Raw genomic sequence first — 21,173 nt, 5'->3', positions numbered from 1 at the left:
CACAGCTACCGGGACTGGTACTGGAAAAAAAATGCAGCAGTTTTCAAACAATATTATGGGGTCTCGAGAATTTCATTGCTATATACCACTGGGAAGACGTTTGAACAAATATAACTTAGCCTGTGTACATTTTTTTGAGTGGAGGGGGCGGATGCACAGGCTATTAAATATTACTTGACCTCAAAATAATTTCGGTGTAGCCTGACACAAACCAAGTACACTATTTACTACATACTGTGTGTGAGAAACCCTTGTAAATTTGTTTAAAAATATATTTTGTAAGTTTTTTCGGAACTCTGTTTTCTGGGTCAAATTAGCGCAGTACATATTTTTGTGTAAGTACGCCTGTAGTGATCAGGTTGACATAGGAGAGACTCGTCCTGGGTAGACACCTGATCAACACGCTATTTCCTGGTAAACGTGCACTCTCGTCGTTACAACTAGGAGCCCTCCGTTTCGCCGACCACGTGACTAAGGGTGCGTTCCCTTGGGGTGATCTGGATCAGGATCAATGATCCAAGATCACTCAGATCATGATGTATCAAAGGAACCGATGAATGCACCCTGGTCTTGGATTCATCGGTTCCTTTGATGTACCCCTGATGATCCGGGGTGATCTTGGATCACTGATCCTGATCCAGATCACCCCAAAGGAACGCACGCTAAAATAAGCCGAAGCTCTGGCCTGGGGTCGCAGTGCAGATCACTTGTGTACGCAAGGCGGACCTGTGTTTCATTGCTTGGGCAAATTACACGCGCGAACTTACCAAAAGCTGCGAAATACGAGCGTCTATTGTATATTCTATTGGTCGTACATCCTTGTTACTGCAAAGTTCCCGACGCATCCCGCGATTAAATCATAAAACATCGTACAAAAGTACGTTTGGCTTTAAGCGGGGTGGAATGTAAACGTCAACACTAACCTCTCAAATATAAAAGGGTCAAATAGTTCTAATTCAATTATTTTCCGAATGGGATAACATTTAATTCAAGAACAAGATCCAATTTGGAAAATAAATACACTTCAAAGTTCCAAAACCCGCCAAATTGGATTCACTCCAATTTCGAAGTCTGGTTTTGTCGCTTTTCGACTTTTCAGTGTAAACTAATCGATGACGCACCTAATGGCCAGTTCCATGTTCCCTCTCAGCTTCTCAGTTCTTCTTGCCGTGAGCAAAAAGTGATTTGACTCCTCGAGCGTTCAATTGAGCCCTGCCATGTCTTCGTGTTGTCTTGGTATTGTATTCTTCGCATACGATACCGTTGATTCTTGCAGTAATCTTTTCAACGATCACGGGCGCATGCGGCTATTAACCTGCGAATCGTTGGAAGAACGCGACATGTTACCCAGAGGGCACCAGTTGTCGACTAGCATCCCATTCAGTTCTTCTGTTGGTCATTTGTGTCGTCTACAGATATTTTAACTCGCTTTGCAGGTTTGACGTGCATGACTGTTCCTTTCCTTGCTCTTCAGAATTTTGAAGAAATATACTGACCATAGGGCGTCGTTACTTTCAAAATTAGCAGCATTTGGGGCTCGCTACTTTCGGGGGGTCATTATCTTTCGGGAGCAAAAAAGACGTTTTATAAAGTTGGCAGGACTGAGCTCTTTACACGAAATAAAAGACAGAAATTCGTAAAAGCAGTTCTTAAAAATAGGAGATGGAATTCTTCGTTCCAGTTCAAATTTATGTGGCTACCACATGGGTGGGCTGTTCATGTCTAGACCGTGTTGTCAGTGGTCGGCAGGAAAGCTGACGCACTACTGCCGTTAGTCTGCTGTATCAATATCTCTATGCTATGGACGAGTTTTCAATTTTACTTAAAACAAAACTTATTTTTAATACGCTCCTGTTGAAAATGATACAGATGCTGCAATTTTGATTTGAGGAAAAGTTCCTGTTAGTACCTACATTCTTGTTATTTGATGAAAATTCTATCGGTTTTGTTCTAACACGGCGCAATATAAATCGATGAAGCACGAATTGACTTTTCACAACGCTTGGTGGCGTAAGCGATACCTGTCCTTCTTCTCGAGTGCCTTAATTAGGTATAAGGACTGTGATTGGTTGAAAACAGCGCGCGCGCTTTTTGCCTTTTGTTTATGTCACAATTGTCAGTTTGTCAGAAAACAAGAGAAACGCGCCCGATTCGGCGCATTGTTTTAACACTAAAAATGGGAATAGTTTGGAGTTCATACATGTCGAAGAGAAAGGAAAAAGCCGAATGCAAAAGGTGAGAGCATTTTTGATAATTTTTTCCTTTGTATAAAAACTCGGAATCTCAAAAGAAAAGTTTGACTAGCATTTAAGATAGTATTTCGAAGCGCTTGGATAATTTTATGCTTTGGAAGCCAAAGAAATGACTGCTTTGTCATTTGGCACCATTGTAAGGATCTTTTTCCAAGAAATCATCTTTTTCCTTCTTCTGTTGTTCTTAATCAGCTTCTTTGTACATCTACATGTGTGGTTGTAAAAAATATATATTTAGATTTTCCTTTTGAGAGATGGAACTTTTTCAACAGAAAGTTGAGAAAACGGTTAGAGGAAGCGGCGGAATACATTGATCTTCTACAGGAACAACGACATCTTGTGAGAGAGTGAGTCACCAGTAATGGCTTCCCCATGGGGTTGTCTTGCACTGTACTTTATTGTTGTATAAGAAAGTATAGTAGTGTTCCGTTTATAGGGCAGAAAATATTCGCAAAACAAGAACTCTTTTTGCCTAACAGGAGCTGTTATCAATCAATCAAGCAATCAATATATTTAACGTGGTCGGTACGCTAAGCTAAAAAGCTAGTTTACAGGTACGCCACGAAAAAATAAACAGAAAAAAGAAATTATAAGAGCCTTTTGAAGGTATATAAATTTTCCCACTTCTATAGTATATAAGTGGTTTCCCACTTCTATAGCTTCTGCCTGTGGATGAAATACTTGTCCAACGCGACCAAATAATCTTCACCAATTTCATTAGATTGTCCTCAGTATAACAACCAGTTCCCGAGTACTCATTTACACTCCTGTTCTGAGGGATGTGAAAACCTACATCCCGTCGTTCGCAGTTCGAGGCGCAATCACCTCGTTCTATCACCGTAGCACATTAAAGCGCAAAACTATTGATACCGATGGATCTGTTTTTTCCAAGTATAATTTTTACACGAAGGGAAGCAAAGTGTGTTAAGATTTTTTCAGGTCGTAATAAAAAGAGTAAAGCAAACGAAAGAGAAAGAGATTTGCGCGAGTTGAAAACAGCTTTTTGTGAATCCCACTGGAGCGAGTTCATTTATTCAGAGTTTTATTTTATTTATTTATCTTTTTTTAACTGCTTTAGTTGAACGATCATCGAAGAGCTCATGTTCTTTCGCTCTTATACACCACGGTTCAGATACAGCTGTTTGAAGAAAAGTTGTCCTGCAGACACAGTTTGCCGTTGTTTGATTGAAGTTCGCGGCGTTTCGTCGCGAAGGAAAGTCAAACCACGAATATGCGTGATCATAAGTTCTCCTTTTACAGCGCCAAACACAGTGAACGTCTTTCAAAAGCAATCTTTTTCTGGCGCGCGGCGCGCGAACATTACCATGGAGGACGAAAAGGCGTATAAGCCGCATGGGCTGTCCACGTGGGTAAAATCCGCGTCACATGATTGGCTATTTCTAGACTCTCCTGGGATTTCCAAAACCGAGAGTGATTTAAAAATAACTTGAGATGGATTACACCGCGAATAAGGGGCATTAATTGTCTTACCCTTCATGCTCGCTTGATTTCACACAGTCATCCAACTCTTTCTCGTGGTATACCATAGAATATCCCACTTGGCACGTATTTTCTTGGTATACACACTCGCCTTTGCAACTATGTTACGCCATGCCATAGAAAAATACAGTGGGTAACTCAATCAGTGCGACATACGCGCGGCGCACGATGGGAAGGTTGGGAGTAATACCGTCAAATATACAACGGCTTTCCTGTATTCTGATTGGCTGTATTTTCTGTAGCTTTCTATGGCATGATATAAATATACTTATCATCTAACAAACAGAGTCTACATCAAACACGGCGTAGAGCAACACTGCACAGTACAGCTTACAGCAAAAGATGTGTGCAGAAATAGACCATTTCCGAGTTGTCCTCTACCTCTGTGTCAAAAGGAGTCTTCGTGCCAAACCATTGTTATGAAAATAGGGTTCACCTATAACTTCATCAAACTCATTTTCATAAGAAAAGTTTTGCACGAGAACTCGTTTTGAAACAGAGGCAAAAGGCAACTCGGAAATAGCCAATGGAGCGCATGCACATGACGTCATGGCAGCCATATTGGTGTTCCAAAACAATGACACGGCGGCCATGTTGGTGTATCAAACCAATCCTGTGGGAGTTGAACTCTTTTCTTATGTAAACACTTTCTTTTGTTCCAATAAATATGCATGGCCGCTGGACACATGAGTGAATACGCTCTAATGTTTGCCTAACTTTTTTAGTTTACATGCTCAGCATCGAATTTTCCCTGATTCAATGCCAGTGACTTGGAGAGCTTACATAGACAATAGAACGGCTCAGATGGAGGAGGAAATTCGAGCTTTGAAGCGAAAAAGTAAAATTGGAGAAATTGGACTAAAAGCTACTGAAGAAAGATGTCGCTCGCTAGAAAGAAACGTGAGGTTAGTACAGATTTCTCTCACGATAAAATTAAAGTTGCCAATAGGACAGAGGAGAGTGTTCTCCGTGAGATCCATCATTTATCGCTTCAACGTGCCACTACCCTGGAAAGAATATAATTGGGTTTGCAGGCAACGGAAATCTGGAGCTTCCGGCTCCGTCGTTACATGGGTTACAGGGTTCCTGAAACTTGCTATACGATCCTCATTTTGTTTTGCCTTTTCGAACGCTCAAATAGCCATCATATTTCTAAATCTGCAATCTTCTGATATAATTAATTGGTTGAACTTCTGATTTTTTATGATACGATCTTAACAAAAAATTACCCACTAAGGTGCATTGAACTAGATTCAAGGTCAAGTCAGTCAACTATACTGTTCGAGACCAGCAACTGTGCCCCGGTTTTTGACAGCTTTCTTCACCCGGCCATCATAACCCTTCCTCATTTCTCCTTTTCTGTCTTCTTCTTTGCTGGAAAGTTTAATAACAGAAGCTCTTCTTGAGGCTGTGCGTTGCCCTCTCGGGAAGTGAGCAACTGAGACCTTTTCACTCCTTGGGCCGGAATGTTTGCTGTCCGAGGGGTCTACCTTATAGACAGCTGAACTCCTTTGAAAAGTGTCTTCCGTTGGGGTATTTCCCTTTGTAAAGTTTCCTCCTTTAAGAGATATTTTTCTTGGAAAAGTGTAGTCCTTAGAAAAGTGTTCTTTGTGGTGAGATGTCCACTCTAAGGAAGAGTCACCCTTAGAAAGGTGTCCCTCTTGCAGGGGTGCTCTCCATCTTGGGAGGTACCTTACCTACACAAAAAGGTATCTCAGTTCCTTAGAGCAGTTTCAGCGTTGGATTTAGAAAGGCACCCGAAAGTCTTTAAAGTACAGTAAATATCTGATTGATTGGCTTTCAGACATGTCTGCTTGAACAGTTGTTGTCATGCTTCAATAGTGTTGTCGTTAAGACGTTGCAAGACATATCGCTCTGTATCTCTCTATCACACAAAAATGGTCCTTATTATAATTGTCATAATTGCCTTGAAGCTTTGATGACCGTGTTCTTTTACAGATATCTTAAAAACAAAGAGATTAGCCTTCAAAAAGAAACTTCCACTGGTAAACGAAGACTATCAAAGTTAAAACTAAAACAAGAAGCCTTCCAGTTCTCACAGTTACAGCATACCCATCCACTGGACAGCTTGAGTTCCTCGCTTCCTAATCTTCATTTCACAGAGTTATAATCAGTGAACTGGCGTCAAGAATGTATGTTTAAACTGGTAACCAAGACTGAGACAATACTGCTTGCAAAAGCAAAAATAACTTAAGCTATAACTCTTGGATCTTCTAAACAACAAAACTAATTAGGTTAACTTATTAGCTGCAGTTGATGTACCAAGTATGCTGTAAGATTTTTGCTTTATTAAACGATATTGTACAATGTATGGAATGTATCCCGTGCTCTTGACAGAGTATTTTAAAATCTTCTCGAGACTCAACATTTAGCTGCATTCGTTTTAACAGTTAGTCCACCAACGCGCTGGCTCCTTCATGTAGCTAGCAAAAAATTTACCGCCAACTTAATATTACTCTCTTCTCTATGTTTTATTCGAGCTAGCTGCATGAGGTAGTTTTCAAGATGTTCAGGTTTAATACACTCTGTCAGAAGAGGTTCATCTTGGGGTGAGTAAGCAGTGACGACACAGGAGCAAGGTAAACTCGCAAATGACAAGTGGGGAATTAGACCATGGCCTAGCCCGACACAGAGAGGGAGGAGAAAGCTTGCACACTGCAGTGTCTTGAGTCTCTGACGACAAACATACACATCGTAATTCTGTGTCGCTGACGTCACCGGCCTGTCAAGACTAACTCGTTACCAGAATCTTGTGCACACTTCGCGTTAGTCGACAAGGAGGACGGCTTGGGACTAAGTTTGAGTAGCACATACTTATCTCCTTCAACTCTTTAAAGAACACGGTTTAGTTTTGAGGGGAGAGGAATGGACATTGAAATATTTCATGTCCCTAATTTGTTTTTACCTCGCTTCTCCCTCTTCCCTTATTTTCGGGCCGTTTCTTGATCCCTCCTCCTCCCTCATTTTTCCTTTTTCTCCCTAATAACTGCTCTTACACTGTATTTAAACAAGTTAGCTGGGTGCCGGGTTCCAAGCCTTGTCGAACATCCTTTCCCTCAATGTCTTGGATATACAGTGGCGCTGAACATTTTTCCTAATGTGTTTCTGTGTGACTATGTTTGGTAAAACTAATTTTTTATTTGTCCCAAGCTCTTGCCAGTAGATTCTTCGGGGTTTTTTTGTTCCGTGGCCGATCTTCAAATTTCAGTGTATCATCTTCAGTGCTCCCTTAACCCTTAAGGAGGAAGCGGTTTTCATTGTTGATCCTAGCAATATATGTATGTAAAACACGTGTGAAACCTACTATATGGCCTAGGCGAGCATCAGTCTACCTGCAGCTCACAGACCGGTGCGCGGATGATCGTGTGTTTGACTCCCTTCAGGGTTTAGAATCACGCTCGCGACAGGCTAAATTCTACATTTTTTGTATTAACGTTCACGTAGATCACTTACAGAGGCTCTATTGCTATCTGCCGGGTCAATAACCGCCTGCTGCAACATGTGTCGGTATGTTGCAACGGCCGAGTTGTTCCGTCAGTCACTATTCCTCCTCTATCCCCATCAGTCCATTTGTCCTCAACTTCAATTTCACTAAACTCTCGTTGGCATATTTGAAGTTCCTCAAACAGTTCTTGGCTAAGTGTAATACTACCAGCTACTGCATGTTCTCTAGGGCAATTAACTTCGTTGTTATTTAATTATTTAATCCCGGCTCTTATATCGACATATCTTTAACTCGTTCTGGCGTTGTACTTACCTGTAATAACTCTTCACCTGTGATGAAATATGCAAATATTTCAATGTCATTATTTTCTAATAACATTTCCTTGTTGCCTTCGTTTTTAATGATAATTTTCATTACCCAAGGATTTCCTTGCACCATCCACATTCTGTTCTTAGTTACGTTATCTAGGTTTTAACACTGATTTTAATTAACATCATGCAATTTCTTAATTGCTCACTTGATATTTCTCACCTGATACTTCCTTTTAACGAAAAACGTAACAATAATTTGTTTGTTTCTTTCGCAGTTGAGATTATTCTAATTTTACCGTTTCGGTTACACAATTTTCAACGCCATGGATCACTCGATATTAATTTTTCTATGTACACGTTCTACCAAAAGAAAGTACATATTAGAAGAAATAGTAGTTCACTAAGATTGAAGACAGAAAAACACCAAAGAGGTAATAATAAACCATAACGGAACAAGGATGGTTAAGGATGGAAAAGATTAACACGGATTACGAACGACGAACTTGAAAAATTCAGGCTAAACTTTTCAAGATGAGAAACCGTGACATAGCTCCTTACAAATTTTTCAAAATGCACATGTTAACCGCATGTTGCCCAATCCTATTTTAGATAGAACGTTCGTGTCACCAACAAACTGTTTCCTGATCATACAAGCTGACTTTTGGCCTTGATTTAATTTTCTGAACAGTCTGTCAGCTTTTTGTGCATATCGTGGAACATATGTAGCCCAGGTCCAGCCCGCACAGTGATTGATGAATTAAAATTGAAATTAAATGTTAACTTAAAACTTGTGTTCCCGGAAATCTTGGGTCTCCTATAACGGCTCTTCTAGTAAGTGAACTGCAACAAAAACTAATAACTTACAATTTAGAACGGTTTTCAATCGAGTGTCGGTAAACGAAAAACCACAGTAATCACACAGGCCAGTCACAAAGGAGGCAGACAAACCAGTGAACCAATCAAAACTTGAACTGAGCAAAAACATGTGTCCGAGCGAGTCACGATTGGCTTTGGTTTTGCTTCTGATTGGATGACGGAGTGGCCGAGCTTTTCATTAAGCCAATCGCTTAGCGTAGTGGATGCAAAACTAACGCAAATCCGATTTACTTTGGACATTTAAGTGTCAAGTTCTCATAGTGTTCTTTAAATCTGTGTGCCGGAGAAATTTGCGCCATTTTCTCTAATCCCTTTTAGCTGTCTCGGCTTAAAGCGGTTTTTAATTGAGTGTCGTAAAACCAAGACTAAACCAATAAAAACCAATAAAACTACAGGAAATCTCAAACCGTTGCCGTAGTAAAACCAAACCCAAAGTAATTGCCTGATTAATTTCGACACTCTGTTCGGGAAACCGCCCTTTAAACAAGACAGATTAATGACAAAATCAACTTGGTACAAAATGGATGACGTTTTGATCATTTATGGCCTCATTTGAACCGCTCTTGTCACTACAGATTAAAATTACGCTTTTAATCACGTTCAAGTTTCTAATCCACGATGAAAATCCTATTATCCTTTTAGTCTCATCCACATAAACAACATCGCATTTATCATCTGTTGACTCCCGTTTTATAATCCCCAGGATGTAAAAGTATTTGAAGCTAAATCACTCGCAGACGCTCTAAGGTCACTAAGCAGATTACGAAATCCAATCTACACCGATCAAGACCTTGAATTTGTGGCAATAAAATGTTTTCACGGGCTGTTTATAGTTTTAAATACAGTGAAACCTCCGCCCATAATTGAGCGGATACCCTTAGCATAAGAGAGTGTGTCATCGTTTGAGTCTAAGAAAACCTATCCACTCATGTTGCGTTTGCACACTGATCACGTTGGGTGTATAGACTTGTTCTTCTGTTATTATCTTCATGGGTTCCTGATTTCAGTGGTGGGTCATCATTTCCTTGGACTGCTGGTCTTCCCGATTGCAATCGTCAAACGTTAAACAGCTATGACAGTCATTTTTAGTCGTTAAGGTTCAGTTTAAACATCGTCACACAATCTGGGGTGGGGCGGGAAGAAGAGCAGCCATTTTGGAGGTCTGGTTACTAAAGTACTCAGAGAGCGAAATACGAAGGAAAAAGTAACTGAAAAGATGGTTTTACGAGCAGTGTCATGGCTTTACACCAGAGCGGCATGAATTACTAACGAGACAGTTCTGCGCTGCAAGACAAATGAAAGGTTCTAATAAATGGAGTTTCTAGTCACAGAGGTTCGCCAGTAGCACTTATTTTAAATCTGTCATTCCCTATAGTTGCCCCCTTATAAGAAGTACGGTAAAACCTGCATACGAGCTAACTGGTCCATCAGGTCGGTGCTTAGCTCCGAGATCTAAGTAGCATGAAGGTTCTAAGACTATTTCTACCCTCTCCCTTGGATGAGATACTTGTCCATCGCAGGGTTACACCTCCGGCTTTAAATACGTCGGTACCCATTTATACACCTGGGTGGAGAGAGGGACTGTGAAAGAGTGAAGCGTCTTCCCAAAGACACAACGCAATGTCTCCCGCCAGGGCTCAAATCGGGACCGCTGGATCCGGAGTCGAGCGCACTAAGTATGAGGTCACCGCGCCTCCCACAGTGTCTCTGCTTGAACCTAACCCCAAATGACTGTTTTTTATAAGTCCTTGTTTTGATCGTTTCACACTAGGAAACCTGTTCTGTATTTCTGCTCCAAGAGATTACCTCCTGTCTTGTCACTTCATGTGATATCTCAACTTTCAAATAATACGAAACGCACGGCCAGCCCTGAAGTGACTGCATGGCTTTCGAGTGTTTTCAAACATTACTCGATTTATCAGGGCAAAACGTCTTTTGCAAATATTGCATTTTTTCATTTAAGATTAAGATAAGGATTTCATGATTCTGGCAGATCTATTTTATCTTCAATCAAATCTTTCAATCAAACGTTACTGGAACTTTGATCTTTCATATTTCGCGAAGGATATTGTGAAGAGTTTATAATATATATCTCTCGGTATACTTTAACAGTTTTTATGCAGTTTATATCTGTGTTTCTTCTGCCAGACTCACTAGAAATCATAAAATGAACTGAGACGACTACGCTCACTTGAACAGCTGTTGAAGCAATTGTCATTGTAAGTATTAAAACAAATGTTATCTTATCATTTCATAGCCGATAATTATTTAATGAACTGATAATTTCGAGAAACATTAGCAGATAATCAAAGCAACATTGCAGCTACTCTTGGTCGGAGTGTAAAGATAAATAAAACTCCGCCTTCCCTTGAATTAATGATGGATTCGCGCTACAATCAAAGCGCGCCGCGGGAGGGCTGGTCTTCTTCATCTTCAAAAATTGTTCAACATTTTAGGTTAGTCTGAGGAGTTATACATCTACCAAGAGACTATATATCTAGATCATAGTTTCTGGCATCTACTATTTTAATCCTATTATATGTGCAACAGGAATGGACAGATAAGCAAAGTCTGTCAGAGCCGACTGCACTCCTCTTAGTACAATTAGCTACAATTGCTCTTAACTTTAGTTACTCAGTAAGAATTTACCCCCTGCTTCTCAACATCTTAGGTATTGACCCGGCATTATTTTATTGACCGGAAAGAGGGAAGGGGGGGGGGGGGGGCGGACTGGTGTTGGACAATTCCTGCACAGTAAAAACTGCTGAAAAAAAATCGTGCAAGGGAAGCCATGGGGAAGAAAAAAATCGAGCAAGTGCTTTCTACTTTCCAGTTCCTGTGTTTCACTGAAAAAAATTGTTGCACAAGCTGCTTCTCACCCCAAAAAATTATGTAAAAACTTAGGTGAGAAAAAAATTTCAGTGGTCGGAGTTCCCGATCGGAATCTGGGAGGTCATGCCGGACTCAGATATTATCTTCGTCCCATGCTCGAGACATAATGAATATTTCATCTTTCTCGTCTGAAGGTCATCCAAAAAAACGTTGATTTAAAAGACTAAACAAACTGCAAAGCCGTGAACGAAGATCCTGCTTGATTGAACGTTGGATCTCACAGGAGATCTATTCAGCCAAACATGAAAAGTGAAACGATGATAAGTCAAATACTACTGCAAGGCTGACATAATGTAATATTTGAAAACAATATTTCGACTGGCCACACCAGCCTTCTTCAGGTTTAGATATGGTTTGTGAGCCCTTTCTCTACTTATCTACTGACCACCTTTACAGATTGCATAAAAATCTAGAGGGGATTAACGATGGGCAACCGTGCTAAATCATATAGAAAACAAAACTTTTATCTATCTAATGATGAAAGCCAGCTATTGGTAAAGAGAGAAAGAGATGGAAGGAGAAGTGAAGATTTCGTGAAAATTTAAAATTGGAGTGTTAAGTTTACAGTAATTAACAGAGGACTTGTCGGGGAATACCTCAATTATGGACTGCTAAAAAGCCGAAGTACTTTGATGAGGTGGTATTATTTTTGTTGGATTTGTATTATTCCATTTCATGAGAATTCCACTTTACAGACGACAGATGATAAATTTGATGTTGTTTTTGATGTTGTTGATCTGGTCACCAAGAGAAAATGAGGTTAGATCATGGTCTCTTGTGGTCACTTTGTAATTATTAGCTAGTGGCCTTCGAACTTCTGCAGGCAATTACTTATCTACAAATACCTCATGTGGGATTAACTATCTACCAACACAAAATACAGACGACAGATGATAAATTTGATTTTGTTTTAGTGGATAGTAAGAGAGGGTGAGATACCTGCCATGGTAATTGCTACCAATGATTTTCATCACGGATTAGAAACTTGCTTGAACGCGCTCACAGGAACCTTGATTTAAGTGTTACAACATGGCTGCACGGAAATACGACACACTATAATGCTTATAATTAATTTTGCATGGCAGAAGTAACCAATTCAAGTCACGTTAACGCTAAAAAAATTGTTACTGTCGCCACTGTTGTACATGGCCAATACTGTTCTCTCTGTCTTTCTCTTGTGTTCAACAAATATCAACGAAAAATGTAGAAGATTCAAAGCGAGAACTCCACCGTCACGTCATTTACCTCCGTGAACATTGAGGGCACAACTTTGAAGAGTTATTGAATTTTGAGACAATAACCTGTAAAAAATTTGAATATTAGTTTGCAAAGGAAGTGCGAAACCCAATGAGGAAACAGACGATCAAAATTAACGGTCCAGTTTAAATACATATTTCTTGTTTGTTAGTGCTGCTAAACTACTAACATAGAGCTAATCTCTTGGTTGTTTCACAAAGATATTGATTTCCACAAGGTTACTAATCCGACTTAGTGACGAGTTTGTCTGAGAAACTTCGAAAAGTACTCGACCAATTGATAGCATGCGCCTGGGATATGTTGCCAAACCGCGACCGCTAATTTTCTAATAAAAAACAGAACTTGGTTAAGAAGGGCAAAAAGTCTTTCTGCATAACCGCAAGCCAATTTATCGATGACAAAAGAATTCGCCCTTGGTAAACAAGCCTGCGAAGCATATGGTCTGCAACTTTGCTCGTATGCTGTCAGGTTTTATCACAATTCCGCCATATAGGAATCATAGATTGAAGCTGTTTTGACTATGTTACTCTTGAAGTCAAAACAAAGTTAACCACACAGGAAAAAAGAGAGGAAAAAAAGGAATTAGCTGACGAGTTACCTGAAAAGAGCGAAGACTTGCCGGTTTTATCGCAAAGATGGAGAACAGAGATTTACTCCAATCTGTTTCGGCATCAGTGGGAAATCTTACGAAATATTCCCTCAGCACACCGGTAACATTTTCAAGAAACGGAATTCAAGGAATACAACCAGCGTTCAGTGTCTTCTTCCTGTTATCAGAAACTTTGATATGAACACACTTGCCTGTACTCCATATTTCAACACAGCTAAAGAATCATTACTGATAAGATAAAACCAGTGCACGAAATGCCTTGTGTTGATAACAACCACCGGAGAGCGGGACTACCTATGGGGTAGATAATTTTCTTATTAGAGGGCAGACATGGGATTTTGCCTGGGGCATGAATATTACTCCAACGTGTTCTCTCTGGGTCCTCTCTGTTTTCGTCTATTTTCATATTATGCACGTGCAGTATTTAATCTGTGTATGTATTTAAATCGAAGTTGCCTTTTTCCATTTCTCTTTTGCTGCTCAATTACTCGAACTAACCTTGCCATTTTGACAGAAAAGTTTTAGATTCTACAACTCTAACAAAGGACGAGTATTTTGATAACAGAAAATTGTTTCTCCAAGACAACATCAATGTTGCTCAAGTTCAAATAAGTCACAAACTGGCATCGTTAATTGTCTTTTCATTTGTCACCGGGGGACTAATTAACCTTTTATAGCCTGTCTATTCCATAATTAGTCCAGGATAACGTTTTTTAATTTTATTAATTGAATTATTAAATAGCCTGCATGCCTTGACTGTTAAGTATAGCATAAACCTATTTGATTTTTTCGCTATTCATTCACTTCAAATTTGATGTGGGTTATATTTGTGAGGGTAAGGTTTTACAATATTACAAACTAGCTCAGAATAACGGTAGAAAAGTTTTCAAACTATTTGAAAGTATTTTCGAACAACATTTAGTTTTTGCTTTGTTTATACTTTCATTTTTCTACACAATATTCTGTCTATTGCTTATATATTTACTCATCTGTTTATTCATTTGTTTATTTGTTTATCTGTCTGGTTGCTTGTTTGTTCGCCTTTTTTCTTCAAGAACATTTGGTTGCCGGGACGTTTACAAAGTGCAAATTTTCTCCAATAACTATTTTCCGTTTCGGAACTCTAAATCACCGTGTTATTTGCTAGAGGAAAACATGAAGCTGAATTTATTTTTACAAAAACAATGTTAAGTTTCTCATATTTTTTAGTTGAGAGCGACATGAAAAATACTCGTTTATAGAGTTAATGTTGAACTTCCCAAAAAGTAAATAGAAAAAAAAAAAGAACCAACAAATGCTAACAAGCCAAAACCAAAGACTTTCCAACTTTTTTTTACGTCTTTCATGACATTGCACGACAACAAAATAAACTGTCTTAATTAAAGCAAGGTATTTATACTCTGGCTTTCAAAATTTCTTTTCTCCGGGGCATAAATATAGATTGGATTCTTGTAAACAATAAAACAAAGCGATTGCTTTAGAAATATATCAAGATCTAATTTATCACAAGCAAAAGACTGAGGCAAAACATCGGCTTTTCTGTGAAGCCTTTTAGTAACAAAGATTTGTTTTGAATCAAAACAAATTAGGAACAACGCGACTCACAGGAGGACAGATCGTGAAATCGGCGCGTTTTATCAATGACACAACATGAATTTCAATCAGCGTGGATTTATCAACAGAATATCGTGCTTTGAAATCTTTGGCGGTATTCAATTAAGGGTCGTTTGTTTGCCCGGGCTTGGCGCTCTCATTCAAGTTTAATGCCTCAATTAAACCGATACCAAGAACATTGAACAGGGTGCAGAGAGAGGCTGGAAAATAGCAATAAGTTTGATCGCAAATACGTGCGGGAAAAACGTTAATCGCACGGGCTTTCTGGACAATTAGGCTCACAATGTTGCCACGCATATTTCATTTGCGCACTTTGTGTGGAATCAGTTCAACAAAATTAGTTGTTTATTCAGGCGGAAAGATTTTTTTGAAAGCCGTCTTTGAAGTCACGCCTTGTCAGACAAGAATAGAGAAAGGATCTCGCCCGCCACAATATAATAACAAGTGGCACAACAGAACAGCATAATTTATCTCCATACACACCTCATAAAAAAAAAAAACCGAGGAGTTCATTAACCCTCTTAATTCGAGCCTCGCTTATTCGGTAAAACGTACTGATTTGACACAGTCAGAGACAAAGAGCTGTTAAACGTACGAATCCAAAGATTTCATTTACAACCTTCTCGCTTGTTGTGTTGTCAGAGAAACGCGACGTGCAACATTTGATTGCGTCCTGGCAAGCAATTGGCTCGAAACGGACCTTATCACCAATGAACAGAATCCAAAACAGAGGTTAATTAGAATTCCTCAGGGAAAACGTTTTTCGGTGATAATTGGAAAACATGGCATAAATGCATTTTAATAACTTGCTGAAACCTCCAACAGAAGCGCTTCCTGAATATTAAAAATCAGAACAATTTCCGATGGACGTGTATTATTACATCGCTAAGAACGCCCCGACAAAGACCGCAAATTGCGTCGTCGCGCTTTCATCTAGCTCATTTTTGCGGCAGCCTTTCATTCCGATTTACATAATTCTGATTGGCTCTCCGACGAGAAGGAGCCATGGTAACAGACCACCTGTCTCGAAAACAAAGAGGTGATTGACAGTTCGACAGGCGCAGCAGGCATGGCGAGGTTTGACATTTACAATTTCAAAGCAAATAACGAATGAGAGTCATCAATGGATATTACTTGCAGTTGCGGCTTTTCTCTGTGAAGTGACGGATAAGTTTCTTGTTAGTTCAGTCTTTTAACAAAGAGATGAAGCAACCGACGAGATCGACGTGGCTTTTGAGCCGTTCTGTGGGTCCACTGTTCACCTTACTCCTCGTCTGTATGCCAGGATTACAGGGGAAAAAATCAAAATGTGAAAAAATCACCATTCCACTTTGCACGAACCTTGGCTACAACACGACGGGTTTTCCCAATTTTTTTGGGCAGGAGACACAGAAAGAAGCGGCTGAAAAAATTCACGAATTCACTCCGCTCGTGGCGGTGAACTGCGCGCCACAGTTGCGTTTTTTTCTGTGCTCTGTGTTCGCGCCGATGTGCTCTGAAGGACTTGATCATCCGATCTACTCTTGTAGATCGATGTGCGAAGCTGCGCGCAATGGCTGTACACCAGTGATGAAGAAGTTCGGGTTTGACTGGCCCGATACACTGGATTGCAGTCAAATGCCGTTCCAAGGTGATCCACGAGCCAAGAGCGACCCTAGCAAATTGTGCATGGCTGCTCCGGACTTGAAACACCAATCCGTGAACATGACGGAATTCTGGAATAATTTCGACTCCTTGGATCCAAAATACAAAGAAGTGTTGAAACAATTACAAAAACCCGGAGCGTGGGATCACTCAACAGTTCCTCCGACTACAAGGAAAGATACAGGCCAACTATCACCCAATCAAACCGATATCGGGGCCGTCAGCATTCCTTCTTTATGCAAAAACGACTCGACAAACCCTCTTGCTGCGAAGTTTGTCACGGTCGAGAAATACGACATGTGTGTTCCTAAGTGCGGAGAAGACGTGTACTTTACTACAAGCAACAGACGGTTTGTGGAGACATGGGTCACGGTCTGGTCGATATTTTGTTTCATTTCGACTGCATTTACCGTCCTAACGTTCGCAATCGACACAACAAGGTTTAAATACCCCGAAAGGCCAATTATTTTCTTGTCCCTGTGTTACAATCTCTACTCGATCGCCTTCATAGTGCGCGCAATAGCGGGCACAGAGAACATTATTTGCGACAAGGCCAACCATCATGTGGTCGCGGCAGGCATGAATATTGCAGACCATGCTGGCTGCTCAGTTGTCTTTCTCATGCTCTATTACTTCGGAATGGCTTCAGCGCTCTGGTGGGTGGCGTTAACATTTGCCTGGTTTCTGGCCGCGGGATTGAAGTGGGGACAGGAAGCCATAGAAGCGAAGGCTACGTTTTTTCATGTAGTTGCCTGGACTGTGCCCGCTGTACAAACCATCATCGTGCTTATCCTGAGAAAAGTAGACGCTGATGAACTAACTGGGATCTGCTACGTGGGCAACAGTGACCAGAAAAACCTCGGGGGGTATGTTCTCGCTCCGTTATGTTTTTATCTCATTGTTGGAACGCTATTTCTCTTGGCGGGCTTCATTGCGCTGTTTCGTATTCGCACAGTTTTGAAAAACAAAGAGACTGACACAAACAAACTCGAGAAGTTGATGGTCAGAATCGGGGTGTTTTCCATTTTGTACACCGTGCCCGTCACTTCCGTGGTCGCTTGCTACTTCTACGAGCACGCAAACATGGAGCGATGGAGAATGAACGTGTTGCGATGTCAAGGGGACGAGGCATGCATGGAGGAACAAGGTCCTAGTGTAGAACTTTTCACCGTAAAGTACTTTATGCTGTTAGCGGTCGGCATTACATCGAACATGTGGATTTGGTCTACGAAAACGTGCCAGTCTTGGCGTACGTTTTACCGGAAAAAATGCGAAGGGAGTGCCGAGAAATCCGCCGAGAAGAAACCCCTCACATCACAGCAGTCGACGAACAGTTTCAAATCGAATCAAAAGAGCGCAGCAAACCCTGTGACCTACGCTTTTAACGCGCCAGTCCCTTGCTCGCAAAGCTCTTCAACAGCTGTTACCTCGCTGCCTGTTCCTTTGTCGAGTTTGCCTCAGAGCAAAGCGAGCAGTGTTGCGGCGGGCGCTTCTGTGTGAGAAAAAAAAGACGGGGAAATATCTCGTCTGACCGCGCGGTGAAAACAAAAACACTGCCGCGAAGACCGCGGATAGAAATTTTCCTTAAAGAAAACAGATCAGCGTTACGCATTTGACACCTTCACACGGTTCAGATGGCCGATTTACGAGATTAGGAACTATGATATTAACACGCCTTGAAGGAAGGAAAAATGAGCCTGGTTGCTTCACCGACAAATGCTACGTAAGAAAGCGCGACGGGAAAACCAAAAGAGCTTCAAAACACACAGACTCCGTGCCCGCGTAATAGATTACATTTAGCGGCGTTCCATCGAAACGACGCTGGAACAAAACTTGAGATCGTGTTATGTCCTGCGGATTTAATTACTTCCACTTGAGTAAAGAATCGTGTTGATGAAAAGGTTTGTTGAACATCAAAACACAGAGAAAAGATACAAGCACAATTCACGCACATTCTTGTGTCTGGAAAGAAGATTCTTCATAGCAAGTTGTTTCACTTCGCTTTTAGCCCCGAGACAAGGACAATAACACTCGCCTTAACTGAGTCTTGCCAAATGATTCGGTTATGAGCGATAACAGCGTTAAGAGTTTCCTTAACTAAATGAGGCGAGAAATTTTACGACTTTTAACTGTACAATACACTTTTAAACGGTCTAAGATAACAGTAAGCGGTGTTTTGGCAGAGTTCATGCTGCGAATGGTTGTTGTTAGTTGTTAACTTTTGCTATGTGGATTTTTCGCCCAGGAGGGGCCGATTGTAATTACTGAAAAGAACGTATTTGCAATTCATATTTTCTCTAGGTTGTCAACAGTCCTGATTGCTTAATTCGAGCCAGGTTCACATGTAGAAAAGCAATCAGCCGTGGTATATTAGTAATGTGCTGCAGCGCTGGCCGTTTCCAATCTTATCGCCGTTTAACAGCTAAAAGTTCACGGATAACGCCAGTTTCAGAGCTTGTATTACCGAAATGTAAATTACCATGCTTTTTCTTTCAATTATTAAACAGTATTTATATCTGACATATAAAATTCATCGTGCTATTCAGCTAATGCGCGTAGATTAGTCATTCACAGCTTGAGACTATCAGCATACGTCTTTGTTTTTTGGTTTCATTTCTGCATAAAAAAGTCCTTCACTTTGAAAGTATGGCGTCCTCATGTTAAGATCGTCTATGTCCCTCTAGGAATATTGACGGCTATGCTTGATTTTCATGTTATCTGAGATCTCGGCGATTTTTTTTTTTCAATGAGATATTTCATTTAGCTGTCATTGAGAAATAAATATTGCCACCAACGCTTTTTTTTGTTTTGGGCATTTACGAAAGATTCCACATGTCGCGATATTGAAACCGCGCAGACAAAACTACTGTGAACTGAAAGAGGGAGTGGAGCAGATTTTCAAAAACACAACTGTGATGAAACGAAGACCAGCTACGGCATGCATATAGCCGGCTTCTTTGATTTCAATCCAATTAATCATTTCTTAAACCAACTCAAACAATCGTTTGATAAGTGCATGCTCAAGGGGCTACCACGAAACAGGTCGCTTGCCAAGCCCCGAAGCTTTCACATCTCGCGTCTTGTTTAAGTGTCTCCGGTCTCAAAACTGCATTGCCCATAAATATTTCTCTAGTGGCGTATGGTTTCCGCTCTCAAGGGCAATATCATCTTGTCCAAGGGTGATATTATTCTTGGCGAAAAAATAAGACGGCAGATGTCGACAAAAGGCAAAAATACCTATCAGTGGCAATCAGAACGGAACTCGAGATTGTTGTTATAAGGTCTGAATGCCTCCTTGACGAAAAGAGCTAAAACAGGTATAAAACATTTGGTTCGATCGATAGAGTTTGACCTTTGGGGGACTCTAATCATCTGGTTTCCACTTTGACGGTTGTTCGTATGTGCATAAGCGATAAAAATTTCAGGAAAGATTTTAAAACAAGGGCGAAAATGATGATTTCAAGCTCTTCCTTTAGTTAGGAGCGATTAGAATTGACTGCCTGTACTATCACTTTTCATATCTCGAGTTACGACATTTATTGCATGATCGGTAAATAATTGCACGTATACGAACTTAGTTTCAGGAAACCACATACACGTCCGTGCAATTGGGAGATAAATGTAAACACGATAGAAATGATCCTTTATTCCTAGTATTCGCATTCTTTTGTCAAAAAACAGCGAGGGTGACTACTCGAAAATCCGCCGCCACTAAAAAGCTTCTATACTAATCGAAATAAATCGGATGAGAGCGGATTTCAATAGATTTCTTGAACTTAAAAAACCTTTTATTATTCTTAACATCTTCAAGCGGCTTCCACTACACCAGTTTAAAACACTTGATTACTTATTCGCATATTTTTTCGCCATTAAGGCATATCTTTAACATCTTAAACCCTACGGTGGCATTAATTGTAATTTAAAATCCATTTTATTTTTATCTCAAGATTACCTCGAATTGCTTACACCGAACAAAAGAAGTACTACGATTCAAAACAGACAAATCTTTTGAAAGATCCCCGAGGCGCACTCTATTTTGGCAACACAGGCGTCAGGCTTTGCTTTTTCCTTTGTGTGGGAAGACCATATCCATTAGGAAATGAAGTCGAGTTGAACTATCACGAAAACAAATCTTCAGTTCATAAAAGAAAATGCTAATTAACAAAAGGAACCAAAAAGATTCGTTAAGGACAATTAAATGCGAGACAAGGTGAAAAAACAAATGTAGATACCTCTTCAAACTGCAGCGAAACGTCCCGGAAAAGTGATATTACAATTCTGCTTTGAGCAACAGAACCCAGTTGTAGTCACGTCACATGAATGTTGATTTTGAAAGAAAGAGTCACTATTACATTAGTTTCGACATCGAAAAACTGAAATGTAGTCTTCGCTTTTACAGTCTTTAGAGCACAATATGAATTCTCCTTACTGGTTGGCATATATTCATTTTTAGTTAAGTACGGAGAATTCGGTGTCAGTCAGAAGGTCTCCTCTCTACTTGACAAAGTAGGGAGAAGTGAAATTTTCATCCTTATTAGCAATTAAAGGATAATTAGCCGAGTAAACTTCACCACCGGTAAATAAACAAGCGTTATTCACTGATCGGGATTTAATGACAAATTTTGGCGACTAGAGACCACCAACTGAAGGGTTCTCGCAGTTGAGGTTGTTTGCCAGTATTGTTCAGTAGAAGGAATCGCTATTTTTGGAGACTTGACGGTCCAATTCTGTTTCACGTTTCCTGTCGCAGT

The 21,173-nt window shown here is 40.3% G+C and overlaps 2 protein-coding genes across 2 annotated transcripts; both read left to right on the top strand.

Annotated features, from left to right (window-relative positions):
* The first annotated feature begins 2,121 nt into the window (after nucleotides 1–2,121).
* LOC149116920 (uncharacterized) lies at nucleotides 2,122–6,051 on the top strand. Its single transcript, XM_089282614.1, has 4 exons — nucleotides 2,122–2,235; nucleotides 2,525–2,599; nucleotides 4,478–4,657; nucleotides 5,712–6,051. The coding sequence occupies exons 1-4, from the start codon at nucleotides 2,177–2,179 to the stop codon at nucleotides 5,881–5,883; spliced, it is 486 nt and encodes a 161-aa protein (XP_089138740.1). The 5' UTR covers nucleotides 2,122–2,176; the 3' UTR covers nucleotides 5,884–6,051.
* A 9,454-nt stretch (nucleotides 6,052–15,505) lies between these two features.
* LOC110060876 (frizzled-10-B-like) lies at nucleotides 15,506–19,217 on the top strand. Its single transcript, XM_020767682.2, has one exon. The coding sequence runs from the start codon at nucleotides 15,982–15,984 to the stop codon at nucleotides 17,920–17,922; it is 1,941 nt and encodes a 646-aa protein (XP_020623341.2). The 5' UTR covers nucleotides 15,506–15,981; the 3' UTR covers nucleotides 17,923–19,217.
* Nucleotides 19,218–21,173: the final 1,956 nt, after the last annotated feature.

Source organism: Orbicella faveolata, unplaced genomic scaffold (genome assembly GCF_042242905.1).
Source record: "Orbicella faveolata isolate gen_17 unplaced genomic scaffold, um_ofav_v1 contig_12, whole genome shotgun sequence".
NCBI lineage: Eukaryota > Metazoa > Cnidaria > Anthozoa > Scleractinia > Merulinidae > Orbicella > Orbicella faveolata.
This window is presented reverse-complemented; position numbering and strand designations above follow the sequence as displayed.

What these genes read in the sequence shown, in the direction of transcription:
- LOC110060876 (XM_020767682.2), top strand. Translation starts at nt 15,982, where the DNA reads ATGAAGCAACCGACGAGATCGACGTGGCTTTTGAGCCGTTCTGTGGGT.
- LOC149116920 (XM_089282614.1), top strand. Translation starts at nt 2,177, where the DNA reads ATGGGAATAGTTTGGAGTTCATACATGTCGAAGAGAAAGGAAAAAGCC. An exon ending in GAAAAAGCCGAATGCAAAAG is followed by an intron (nt 2,236 to 2,524) that starts GTGAGAGCATTT and finishes CTTTTTCAACAG; the next exon opens with AAAGTTGAGAAAACGGTTAG. An exon ending in TCGCTAGAAAGAAACGTGAG is followed by an intron (nt 4,658 to 5,711) that starts GTTAGTACAGAT and finishes GTTCTTTTACAG; the next exon opens with ATATCTTAAAAACAAAGAGA.